The following is a 12,600-nucleotide window of genomic DNA, read 5'->3' on the forward strand; positions in this document are numbered from 1 at the left end:
ATATATATATATATACACTTAAACTTCGGCTTAACTCATTTTTCACATCACATCATCTATGTGTTTCTCCTACTGAAAGCCACCATGTGCAGATCAAACTGCCCCAACACCCAGGCTGATAAACCTGCGTCTGATTGCATCTCTTTCACTTGACAAGTTGCTCTAGGTTGAGCCTCTGAAGCTGTTATCGGCACTGGCTCTGCGGAGTGTCAAATGGCATTGGAGATGGATAACCCGTGGGCTTGACACCCAGGAAAAGCCGCATTCCAGCCGAGCTGCTGCTTCTTGTGCGAACTGGCTGGCACGCTTATGGCCTGCACATTAATGGCTGATGTGTCATTCTGTTTCTGCCTTTATAAGCCACACAGGAAATATAGAACCACATGACATTTTCCTTTCAATTAAATGAATAAACAAGCAACTTTCAGCTTTTGTGCCCTGAGCTTCTTACCTCAATAATATACAGCACAATGTTTTTGTAGAAGCAGTATAGGATACACTTAGCAACTCGGTTGTAGTTCCAGGCGCCATGGACCAGCAAGAGGTTCTTCAAATACTTGAACTGTGAGAAAAGAGAGAGGGAAGGAAGAGAGAGAAAGAGATTAATGTGGTTGAGGAGTGGAATGGTATAGCTATACACTCGGCATACGTCTGCACTGATCTATGGTATATAATTATTGCAGCTAATCTGCCAAGACAGAGGGAGTTATTTTAAGCTATAGGTTTTGAAATTAAGAAATAATCTTATCTGTGTTTGTTTGTAGGAAGCCAAGAACTACATGGGAGGACAGCACAGGACCTTCCACAGACATTCCTGAGCTTTCCATTCCCTGTGAGATTCGCTCAGGCTACGTTTTAGATGAGGTGTTGAAAAGGAGTGCAAAAGAAAAAAGGCTTTATTGCTCTCTCGGGGGTGAAACTGGACAGTGATGGGGAGCTGATGATTCCTGTATTTAAGGCAAGCTGCTCGCTTCTTACGGTGTCTTATAATCTTCTGATAGCTTAAAAGAGCCTGTGCAATATCCTCTCCAGGCATAATTAACGAGGCTTGTGGCCAGATCAGTGATCTAGCAGCTGTTCATCATTGGATAATTTGAAGTGAAATTAAGGAAGGCGTGCCATCTCTCCATCTTTAATCCGATGCAATTTAAAAATCAAATCGAAGAAGATTGGTTGCATTAAACGAAAAGAGGGTGAGTTGGATAGGGGCTTGAGGGGGAAAAAAGGAAAACGCTTTAGGGTGTAAGAGCTGGCCAACTTCTGGAACGCTGGGAAAAGGGATGTTGACAGACACAGAGCAGTGTCGTATGACTGCATAGCCTGGAGCTTAAATTCTGCTGATTTCTGTAAAGCTCAAGACGCCAGCTGAAGTAGGACTTTCCATCACTTTTCAGAACCGACTCTCCGGTATATCCTACCGCATATAACATCGTCACTGCTCTAAATGGTCAAAATACAAGAATATTACACTCAACTTCTTTAAAAACAGAAATATACAGTACATCTAGTGTATTTATACTAGATCATGTTATCCTTAAATATACATTTCTTTCCTTTTTATTAAACAGTCCCAGGACAACTCTCCAGACCGGAAACCATTTCACCATGTTAAATATATTGCTTGACCCAGGTACTTGATACCTACATGTTACTAGCTACCGAAACTGGAATCCCTTTACAAACATCCCAAAAAAAAAAAGGAGTCTCCTGAGCAACATTAGGTTAAAAGCCAAAACATTTATACCAGTAGAACGTACTCACTCATGTTAAAGTTGTCTAAAGGCTACTTTTGGCCACCAATTAGTTAGTGGTTTATGGACCAGTTTATAAAAGATTCTGCAATCCACCATAATTCTTTATCATCATATACTGTATATGCTGAAAACCTTGATGACTGCTGTGATGGCGTGTAGCAAAGGCAGAGCGTGATACGATGTAAACAGAGCCTTTAGCAGGCCAAGTGGCATTATGTTATGACATATATCACATGAGTAAGTGCATGAAATATGAAATAAATAATAGCCTTGACAGATAGTCAGCCTTGACACATGAGACGCCGTACTTCTGTTACAAGCGCACTGCTGCTTGGACAATATCAAACCTGTGCTCCGTGCTACAACACAGCGTGATTAATTAAGTTTACATAGGAAGAAAGCGATCCTTTTCACAGACAGAGGAGATTTGGATAAGGTTATTACTGCTGCTGTGTAAAAAGACCTGCTTGACCCTTTTACATCCTCCTGGATTCTGCTCACCTGTTCACCTTTGACTGCGCATTTTAACCTTTGACCCAAATCAAGACTTTGGTCTTAGGCTTGGTGTTATGTAGATAACAGTAGTATATACTGAGAACAGATAACTCCGGATATTTTTAGAGTGTTTAATGAATTTATTATGTAGTGCCTGCTTATCACAGGAAAGTGACAAAAGTTTGCGTTTCAGCAAGCGACCATTTAAAATATGTTTTCAGCATGGGTCTGGTGATTGTTGACATAAGCAGACAGCTTAAATCTGCTAACCATCATTAAAAATTATCTCTATTGTGCCATCCGACATGAAGAACACATGATCAAAGAGGGAGTTCTACAGTTTTGACAAGGATCATCTGATACAGTGAGACTATTTAAAACTTGCTTTAATCTCTACACTGCCAGGCAATAATTCACTCTACAGGACGAAAGCTGTACTAAAAGTTACGCAAACGTAGGCATAACACTGGGCCATTCAAACATGTTGGTCTTCCTCTAAACCAAACTATCGCTACGACATCTATCACAAGCCAACACATTTTCCTAAGAGTATTCGAGAGCTGCGTTCAAAAACGGGGCAAATGTATGGATTGTGATGGAGTAGCACAATCAGATTACGTGTGTTGGGTTGCACCTTTGTATAGAGGAAGAGTTATTTCTACCAGCCTGTATAATTTTAATGATCTATTACAGTTAATAAAGTGGTAGGCATTTGGCTCGTTCTCGAAAATTAGGACAATTTATAAGCAACCTGTATAAGTGCATGACAAGGAATAAAGCCCTGATCATGATTACTCTAATCAATCATCTGTATAAGATACAGTAATATGCATTTGTTTCACTCGAATACCGATCTGTTGGGCTTATCCATTTGGCCCAGTTTAGGATTCCAGTAGGACCTAAGTATTTGGTGACATTTTTAAAAATTGCTGTATATTTTTCTATAGATTTGTTTTGTCTTTTGCATTCAAAATTAGAGTGTTAAAAACTTTTACTTACCAGCCCCATATTTTACCATTACTTTAAGTTAACTCTGGTCCCAGGGATGCCCCAAAGTATGTTAATGCTCCAGCTGAAATACCCCTTCTCTGATGATGAATTTTTTATACGTCAAATATATATTGAAAAATGTACTGTTTCAGTGTTTATGTAAATGAGATACGTTTTGAGCCATGCCCCAACAGCAGAGCTTTGCTAAAAGTTTGGGGATGAGGTATCCTCTTATATGAGGTCATAACTAAGGAAAAAAATCTACTTGGCTTGTTTAAGCCCTAGCCAGTACAAAAATAGAAACGGGACAAAAAAGATGAAATGTTTTTTTTTTTCTACTTTACATTTATGTTTAGACACGCACATACTGGAGACCTACCGAAATGTCAAAACTAAAAAAAAAGTAACAAAAAAAGTAAATTTGGCATAAAAGGTCCTGTTTAAGATTATCTGTTTGACTGGTGCTAATGTTTTAAAATAAAAAAAGCCAAATTTTGAAGCAGGCTATCTGCCACCACTCCCCTATATATATATATATATATATATATATATATATATATATATACTGTATACCCTCGCTCAACAGCCAGGTCTTAATACCACTCCAGGTGTACGTGTCTCTCACCTGTGCGATAGAATAATCAGAAGAGTTGGCAGCTTGTAGTCCCTCGTTGCCCGAGATGCCGACACCCACGTGAGCGCTCTGGATCATGCCTACGTCGTTGGCACCGTCGCCGATGGCGAGAGTTATGACCTTCACCTGTTTCTTCACCATTTCCACCACCTCTGACTTCTGCAAAGGAGAAACCCTGCACACAGGCATGACACAAGATAAATCCCAACCGGACACATGACCCATTTTTTTTTAAGCATTCAGTGTAAAATGCGAAATTTCTCGCACTCATTTGCAAATATAGGAAAATAAAGGTTGAGATGCATGATTTTTTGTTGCATAAGGCTTAAATCGGTCATAAAGCTTTCTCCGGCCACATCATGTCCTTCAAACCCTTTTTTTATGGGAATTAAAACGGATGTTCATGGATCTGTATTTATTAATGTAAGTAGTGAATATAGTCATATCAAGACCTGCGTAACTACACACAGGTGATACTCTCACGTGCTGTAAGATGTGTATCCGTGTGCGCATGCGTCCTTTACAGTCGGACAGCAGCATACAGACATATGGGAACAGTTGTTAGCACCAAAAACCTCATTACTTATGTAAAGTTTGGAACAAGACAATGAAAAGATGATCCACATCTTATTAACTAGTTTTAAATAAGATTTGAGATCACTATTGATCTAACATAATGCAATAACCTTCTACTAAAAGTTAGTATCTTTGCATTATATATCCATTATTATTTTCAGTGTAAAGGTGTGTGAGCGTGTCTGAGGTGTGTGAGAGAGTTTTTGTTTGTTGGATTGCGTCTGGCTCAAACAATATCTGCTCTGTGAGTATTTGGCCCTGGGTCAAATCCAACTGATGACCCCTCTTGTAAACGAACGTGACTAGTGAGCTCCAGCTCAGCACAGTGTCTTACCGTGGCATCATATTAAGATAACAGCCATATCAAATATCATTCCAGTATCCATGTATCTTTTTTCCGCATACTAAAATAATTAAGGACAGATTATTATTATGGCAATGACGACAGCCAACATTTAGAAATGCTATAATAAATTGTTGGGCCCAGCAGGAGGGTTGGCTTGTATTTCAGGTTCAGTCAGAGGTTGAACAGAAGCTGTAGACATTCAGACATCCATGGAGTTTAAAAGAAGTCCGAATCGCGGGAGGAACATGTGCCTTTGGTTTCCCAGGATGAGGTGCTGGTGAAATGGAGATGAGGGGTTGATCTCGAGCATTTTACAGGGTCAAAAACCAGGAAGACTGAGATTAGACATACAGTACACACAGGTGCTGAGGGACATGGACAAACTATACATGCTGTTCCTCGCAGGGGAAATCTCAGCACTACTTCTCTGCTGCCAATCGCCATTTATTCTCATTACGACCTAAGCTCTGAAGCTGAGGGAATATACAATGTATTAACCTGTGGTCTGTCCTAGCGCCGATGGCCAGTCTGAAATAGAGAACATAATGCGAGGAACTTCATTGTGAGCACTCATTACAAAAACTGCTTGTACTGCTTTTGTCCTAGACTGCAATCCGGATAGTTTTCTGCCTTTTGCCACCCTGTACCTGGAATGCTCCTTTCACACTGACTCAGAACCAAAGAGTCCAGCTGTGGAATTTCAGGTGCTCTCAGCAAAAAGTTTGTTGCAGACAACCTTGGATAATACAAGCCATACAGTCTATCTTATAATAGCATGGACTTCCATATTGTATGTTAACGCTTACAGAACAGCAGCTCTGACTGTACCTCCGGCTGCCTTTTCAAACAACAGGTTTATGGGATACCACTATGAATAATATTTTGTTTGACCGGCTTTAACTTTGATTACAACATGGCGGCCAGGTCATGTATGAAAATGATTGCTCATGCTCCCGGAACCACTCGTTCACAATCAGGGAAGAAAAACTCCATTGATATGATAACATGATCATTCATTACTTTCAGATCATCAGCTGACTTCAATTTATTGCCGCATAACATTGCTGAGCCTGGACCTGAATAACTGAAACAACCCTAGATCATAACAATGCCACCAGAGACTTGTGATGGGTGCATTGCTTCATGTGCTTCCCTTCTTACCCGGATGCACTCTTCACTCTGGAATAGGATCCATCAATTTTCTCCCTAGCAAACTGAGCTTACGATTAGCTTTACAAACAACTGGTTTTCTTCTGGCCACACTGACGTTCACTCCTAATCATGTGAGTTCTTGTTGTACGGTGTGTTCTGATTTCTATGGTTAAATTTGCACGACCACATTTGATCCTGGAAGTTGATGGTTCAGTACGATCCATCCAGGTATAATAATGTGTTTGACAGTTTATTATAATATATTTTTTAAAGACTATCACGTGTTTCCTCCGAACCGTGTGACGTCAGCCGACCACATCTTTTCGAACTGCTCACTCACGCACTGTTAGGGGCGGAGTAACACACTCGGAGGAAAGCGCTAGCCGCTCCTTCTGCGTGCGCGAGCTCACAGACGCCCCTGATTGGCTGTAGAACCGTGATTAATGTGGGAGCGCATCCCGCCCCCCTGAGAGAGCACAGCCAATTAGCTCTCGGCCAATCAGCTCTCCCTCCAGCTGTGAGAGGAAAACAGCATCACCCGGGATTCGAACCAGCGATCTCCGAATGATAGGGCGAGCACTTTACCACTGCGCCACTCGGAGGCACAACAGTTTGTCTCCAGCAATCTCCTTAGTTGTTGTCTTTGCTTGCTGCAGGGTAAATATTTGACCCTTGTCAAAACGCAGTGACCTCATCTTTTATTTCTGTAGAATGTGTCTAACATGGTTGTTTAAGAAATGAAAAACTCACTGTATCATCAATTGGGGTTAAAGGACATGTTGCCGGCTAAAACACAATCACTGCTGTTAGTTTTCAAACAAAGTTATATTAAATATTTTTCTTATTTTAATACAAATGCTGACTTTTATCTTTGGGCCAGGGAGTGTATAAACTGATAATCTGATTGATTATTTAATAAATGTAAGATAAAAAAAAGACAATGGCAAATTGCAGTGATGTAAGAGAAATAAAAAAAATAAAAAATAATTTCAGTCTGTCTGCACCACGACACTTCACAGTTGCTTATTTTTCTAGAAGAGAATTTCAGTCATGTTTTAGTTCTTGTACATGACATTAAGAACTTTTTTTCTGGAACAAAATCTGCTTATTTTTAAGTTTTTCAACCTAGAGTAACATGACAACAGGAGACCAACTGTACCATGTGTGTCTCCTCTCGACCCTGCTTATACAGGACCAGGAATGGCATCACATAATATACTGTAGAGGATTAAGGGGGTGCCCTTACAGTATGTGAGTTAGGCCAATTGATGTCCTGGAGCTCTGTGTGTTTGTGTGTGTGTGTGTGTGTGTGTGTGTGTGTGGGGTGAGTAAAAGCAGATCAGAATAATTACATCATAGACCACATAATGGCAGTGGCACCTGTGGTTTGTGTGTTGTTGCTGGAGAATGACACTGATTTTGAGCAGAACCTCAGATCAGTTACCCGAGAGCTTCCCGCTCGGTTACTGACTTGGCACACACACACACACACACACACACACACACACACACACACACATACCCCAAATCTATAATCTAGATCTTTCTACTTTTCAAGTTAAGCTATTGTTGCAAGGATATACCCCTGTGCCAAACTGCTGCTTTAATAGTTTGTATAGTTGTAAAGTTTTACTGTGAAGGTTATGATCTGGGCCGAAAGCGATCCGTCCTTTAAACAGAGACTGACATTTCCCTCTAATTGTCTGCCAATTACTTGCTTTTTCAGACTGGAGTAATGGGAGCTGACGTAGTCCATTTTTTTGGCGTCGGCTAACCACCTCAATCCCGGCCTGTCACGTGTCCACCAGGTACTATTTCTTGAGCGTAAAGCTGAAAGCATGTGTCGTCGAAAAAATAGCATTGATACAGATACAGGATGCACAATAAAAAGAATCGTATTTTACAGAGTAGATCTCGGTGTAGCGAATCCTGAGCTCTTAGCTGCAGGTAAGGTTAAGTACCAGCTCTTTGGTTCGGTCACACAGAGCAGATATTTTATGTTTGAAATGCCACAGTGCATTATGAGAATTATGACTGAAGTTGTTGTACCACTGTTGCCTGAGCTTTGCTAAGCACTCGCATTACTGTATAGCGCAGCACCCGACAGACCTGCAGCATATGACGGCCTTGCAGGACAGCGCCAGGTCCAGGAAGTATTGGCGCACTCCGAAGGTGAATGCGTACTTCAGCGTCTTCCCGTCGATGATCAGAGCACAGTCGTTTTCTTTATGCAGGGCGTCTCCCAGCATGCTGCAGTGGTGGTTCAGAGTTTCCCTCGTCCCCTGCACACGAAAACAAACTCACCGTTATTGACCTTCGCAGTTACTGTAAACGCGGATATATAGGGAAGTACAATATGTTGTTGTGAGTATACTATTATCATAATTAATAATCAGCAATTCTGACTAAACCAGGTGTTATAATTTACACAATCAAAATAACGACACAATTATAGAGTGGATTTCTGAACAATAGCCAAACATCGATAAACATTATTACACTGTGTGTCGCCGTCACCCTCGGCTTGCTCATCAGAGAAATTTCATTCATTCATATCATTATTATCTAGACACATTTTTCTCACACATACACAATTTATTATTATTATTATTATTATTATTATTATTATATATCTATATATATATATTTTATTTTTTATTTTTATTTTTATTTTTTATTTTTATTATTATTATTTTTTAATGAATTGCTTTCATTTTTGTGAAGCTGCTTTGAGACAATGACCATTGTTAAAAGCACTATATAAATAAAATTGAATTGAATTGTTTGCTTAAATCCTGTTTAGTTTACACATTTCTACATACTGTATCTCCGTATGATTAAGAAACCCTCAGGCTCAATAAATAACCAACAGTAGAACACAACCTAGAGAGACAATTTAAGATTATTTCTATACTAAAACTACATACATCAACTTCAACTAATTTCATCATTCTGAGTAACAACGACAAAAAAATAAAAAATAAATTATTTTTTAAATGATGGAACTTCACCGTTGGACATTGGCATTGGACTACAGTTCAGAAGATCCCGGGTTCAAACCCCACAACCACCAAGTTGTCACTGTTGGGCCCTTGAGCAAGGCCCTTAACCCTCAACTGCTCAGATGTGTAATAAGATAAAAATGTAAGTCGCTCTGGATAAGAGCGTCTGCCAAGTGCCTAAATGTAAATGTTCTTAACCCAATTTCAGTCATTAAATTTTTTTTCACATTTTTCATTTATAATTTTTCACTGTTTAAAATTTCCTCGTTTGTTTTCTTTGCTTCATGCAGGCCAACAATGTGACCCTTTTGAAATTTTCATAAGCAGGCAGTGTACATTAATAAGATCACCAATACACAATAAAATATAACAAAGCCAATAAATGTTTTACCGCTACAGGTTTCAAAGCTTTAATTAGCCGAGGTAAGATAGCCATCTGTGGGAACTGGACACACGATCATTCATAAAGACCACTTGCAGATTACAGGAACTTAGCTTGAAGAGTTATTACCACATCCTCGTACAGTCCTACAGTACAGTCTAAGGAGTTCCTGGGAGGCCAACTTTTTAAAAGAAATGCATGCAGTCCGATCATGGCTCCGGCGTACTGAGCAAGCCTAATATCTTGATGGTATCCAAGCACTAGTGAAACACTGGGATAAGTGCATTAGTGTAGCAGGGGATTATAAAGAAAAATAAATGTCCTTTTAACTGCACAATTCTGCAAAAGTCCTAATCTGAATGCACCTTGTTATTCGTTTTTTTTCTATTTTACTTAAAATGCAAAATCATTGCGCGATTATGTCACCCAGATTTAATACCATGTATTGCGAAGCAAGAAAAATGTCATATGACCTATATGTATATCCAACAGTACTACTTTATTAATAACGAGTCATTAGAATATTTCAGCATCTCCATCAATACTTTCAACTCGCATGATGGAAACGAAGGGAAACTATATAACTATTATAAGTGCACAATGAATTTCATCAGTAAAGACAGGTCTATCTTCACTAGCCAACTTGTACCTGCCAGGAAATGTTGTTAATCCCATATGACTACAAAAACGGTTTTTACACAACCACAACAAAGGCACGACCACAAAACCACACCCTGCTGTGAGCGAGAGCGGGAGCAGGGCCAGTCGTGTCTGCCGCTCTCTCACTCTGATGAATTCTTCCGAGACTGTACACCAAGACAAAGTACAAATAAACTTCAGACAAGGAGAGAGATAATTTTACCGTATTTCCTTCGCCATGCTACAGCAATCATCCTCATTGCACAACACATGAAGGACTTCTCGTGTAACCCAACAATGTCATCCTCGCATGAGGCTGAATTCGGTTTATTATTAATGTAATTACGCTCAAACAGTGAGGCTGATGAGAAGCGTGGATAAACACACATATGGCACGCTTCGATTGACAAAGAGCAGCGCTGAACCTTGGAGTGATGGTTCGTTTGGAAGGGTCCAACTCTCAGAATGGCGCTTAGCATGAATTACAACAGCAAGGGAATTTACCCTGAGCCCTCATGCAGCTCAGAGCGCGCCCTCTCCTTCTTTCTTCTCTGTCATTAATCCATTCCCACTCTCTCTCACAGTGGGTATGTGTGGGTTCACAGCACTAAAAAGAGCAATGGTCTGAGTATAAAGCTTGTTTTTCCAAGAATGTCCTCCCCCAGATGAACACGTTCAAACCGAGAGCCAGGAATAATGCCGTGCACTGGACGTTTCCGCCTGGAAGATTTTAATCAGAGGTGACTGGTCTGAAAAAAGAAATCCCCCCTTCACAAAATCTGCATCCTCACCATGACCCCAGCAATGATGGTTAAGGGTATGAATATCAGAAAAAGGTTTTTTTTAGCGGGAAATATGCCTTGAAGCAGAAACGTGTTATTTTAAGGGCTTGGGTAGCCAGGAGGATAGTTCTGTGTTTGGTTTAGGAACAGTAATGTACTTCGCTTAATTCCCCTAAAGAGTCACATGACTCCGGTTTCATTTATGCTGGAAGGATGGGCCACTCGAATTGCAACCAATCATGGGAACTGATAAGAGAGAGTAGCACCGAGATCTGATAGAAAGGTGCATTTGTGATTGAGAGGGAAAGATAGAGAAGTTGGAAAAGAGAGGCAAGGAGAAGGAGAGAGGGAAAAGTCTTCTGACTTGGGTCATATTAATGATCCCCGTCACTTTCCAGCATGTCTGGAGGTATGTTTGACATTTATACTGAATGACGAAAATGTGTATAATAGGGCTGTCAAATCTGATTAAATCAAAGTTCACTGTTTATAATAAATGAGAATTCAATGCGTGTGGGTGAAAGTTAATGTTTATCAGACCATGTTCTATTTTTGTGGTGCAACAGGTTTATTTTTTAACAAACATTTTTGATGTAAAAATTCATTTTAAACAACGCATCACTGTGCTGAAGTACTGGTTTAATAAAATAATTCATTTAAAAAATTTATTCTATATAGATATATATGTATATAGAATCCAAGCACACATCATCAGGAATGTAAGAACAGGATTGCTAAGTGCTGCAATACTCAATATTTCACCCTAAAATCCAGAGATTGTGGTGGAATCCAAATGATGCCACAGCTATTCACGACCTAGGGTGCTCTCTCCCCTTGCCGATGGCAGTGACGCTAGCCAATCGTGAGCATCGGTGAGATTATATATTCAAAAGAGGGTAGACGGCATTTCTTCGAAAAAAATGCATCAGTTCGAATTTGTTAGTTCACAAAGACACAGAGAGGTTGAAAATGTAATACATTAACATCAGTGACAAGAAATGCTAATACGCTATATGCTAAAATCCATGTAAGAGTTTTACTATATAAATCAAAGTAAGGTATATTAACAGCTACAGTATGTATATATTACATAGACATAGCTATTTCCTATATTCCTACTAAGTATGTATCAATAAAAGTTTTTTTTTTTTTTTTTTTTTAAAGACAGCAGCTTCCCAAACTGGACCACATTTCTGGATCACACCATCAATAATGCATCATGGGATTTTACCTGCAAGATTGACTACACAACAGCTAATCCCGGCCTTATTACCATTACACCACTCCACTGCTTATACACCGAGTCTTTGCATTTTAATGCCGTCATTGCAATCCTGTAATATTTCATCCCTATTCATTCTGTATATACACCATACAGTACGGTGCAAAAGTCTTGAGCAATACTTTTTATATGCTGTACCAATTTTGTTTATCATGTCTGCATAATTATGTACAAAATAATTCAGTATTTCCATATATAACTTAAAAATTAATAAATAAATAACAGGAGAATATATGCATGGCTGTAAATAAAAAAATATACATAGTACAAACAGACCAGTTAACCTAATGTACGCTCCTGGGATTTGCATAAAAATAGAAATGAGCGAGTGTGACAAAGTTACCAGAAGAACTCATATTCTCCAGCAAGATCTGTAAAACCCTACAACTATTTTCTTATAAATCTGCACAAATCTGTGTCTAAAACTCCTGATTTTAAGCAATCACTTTATATAATGAGTATATATATTCTCCAGTAATGTTATTTATTTTTAAATAAATAACACCAAGACCAAAAATTAAATAAAATAAATAATCGCACACACTAGGATGTTATTCGATCATCTT

General features: G+C 39.3%; 1 protein-coding gene across 3 annotated transcripts in view; it reads right to left on the bottom strand.

Annotated features, from left to right (window-relative positions):
* Nucleotides 1-12,600, bottom strand: part of atp8a1 (ATPase phospholipid transporting 8A1) — a 140,153-nt gene that overhangs the window by 34,901 nt on the left and 92,652 nt on the right. For all 3 annotated transcript variants that reach the window (XM_053505565.1, XM_053505567.1, XM_053505566.1), the window contains 3 exons: nt 8,057-8,229; nt 3,865-4,048; nt 452-562 (listed from right to left, as the gene is read on the bottom strand). In XM_053505565.1, the coding sequence (XP_053361540.1) occupies nt 452-562; nt 3,865-4,048; nt 8,057-8,229 (468 nt within the window). The remainder of the gene's footprint in view (nt 1-451; nt 563-3,864; nt 4,049-8,056; nt 8,230-12,600) is intronic.

Source organism: Clarias gariepinus, chromosome 10 (assembly GCF_024256425.1).
Source record: "Clarias gariepinus isolate MV-2021 ecotype Netherlands chromosome 10, CGAR_prim_01v2, whole genome shotgun sequence".
Classification (NCBI taxonomy): domain Eukaryota; kingdom Metazoa; phylum Chordata; class Actinopteri; order Siluriformes; family Clariidae; genus Clarias; species Clarias gariepinus.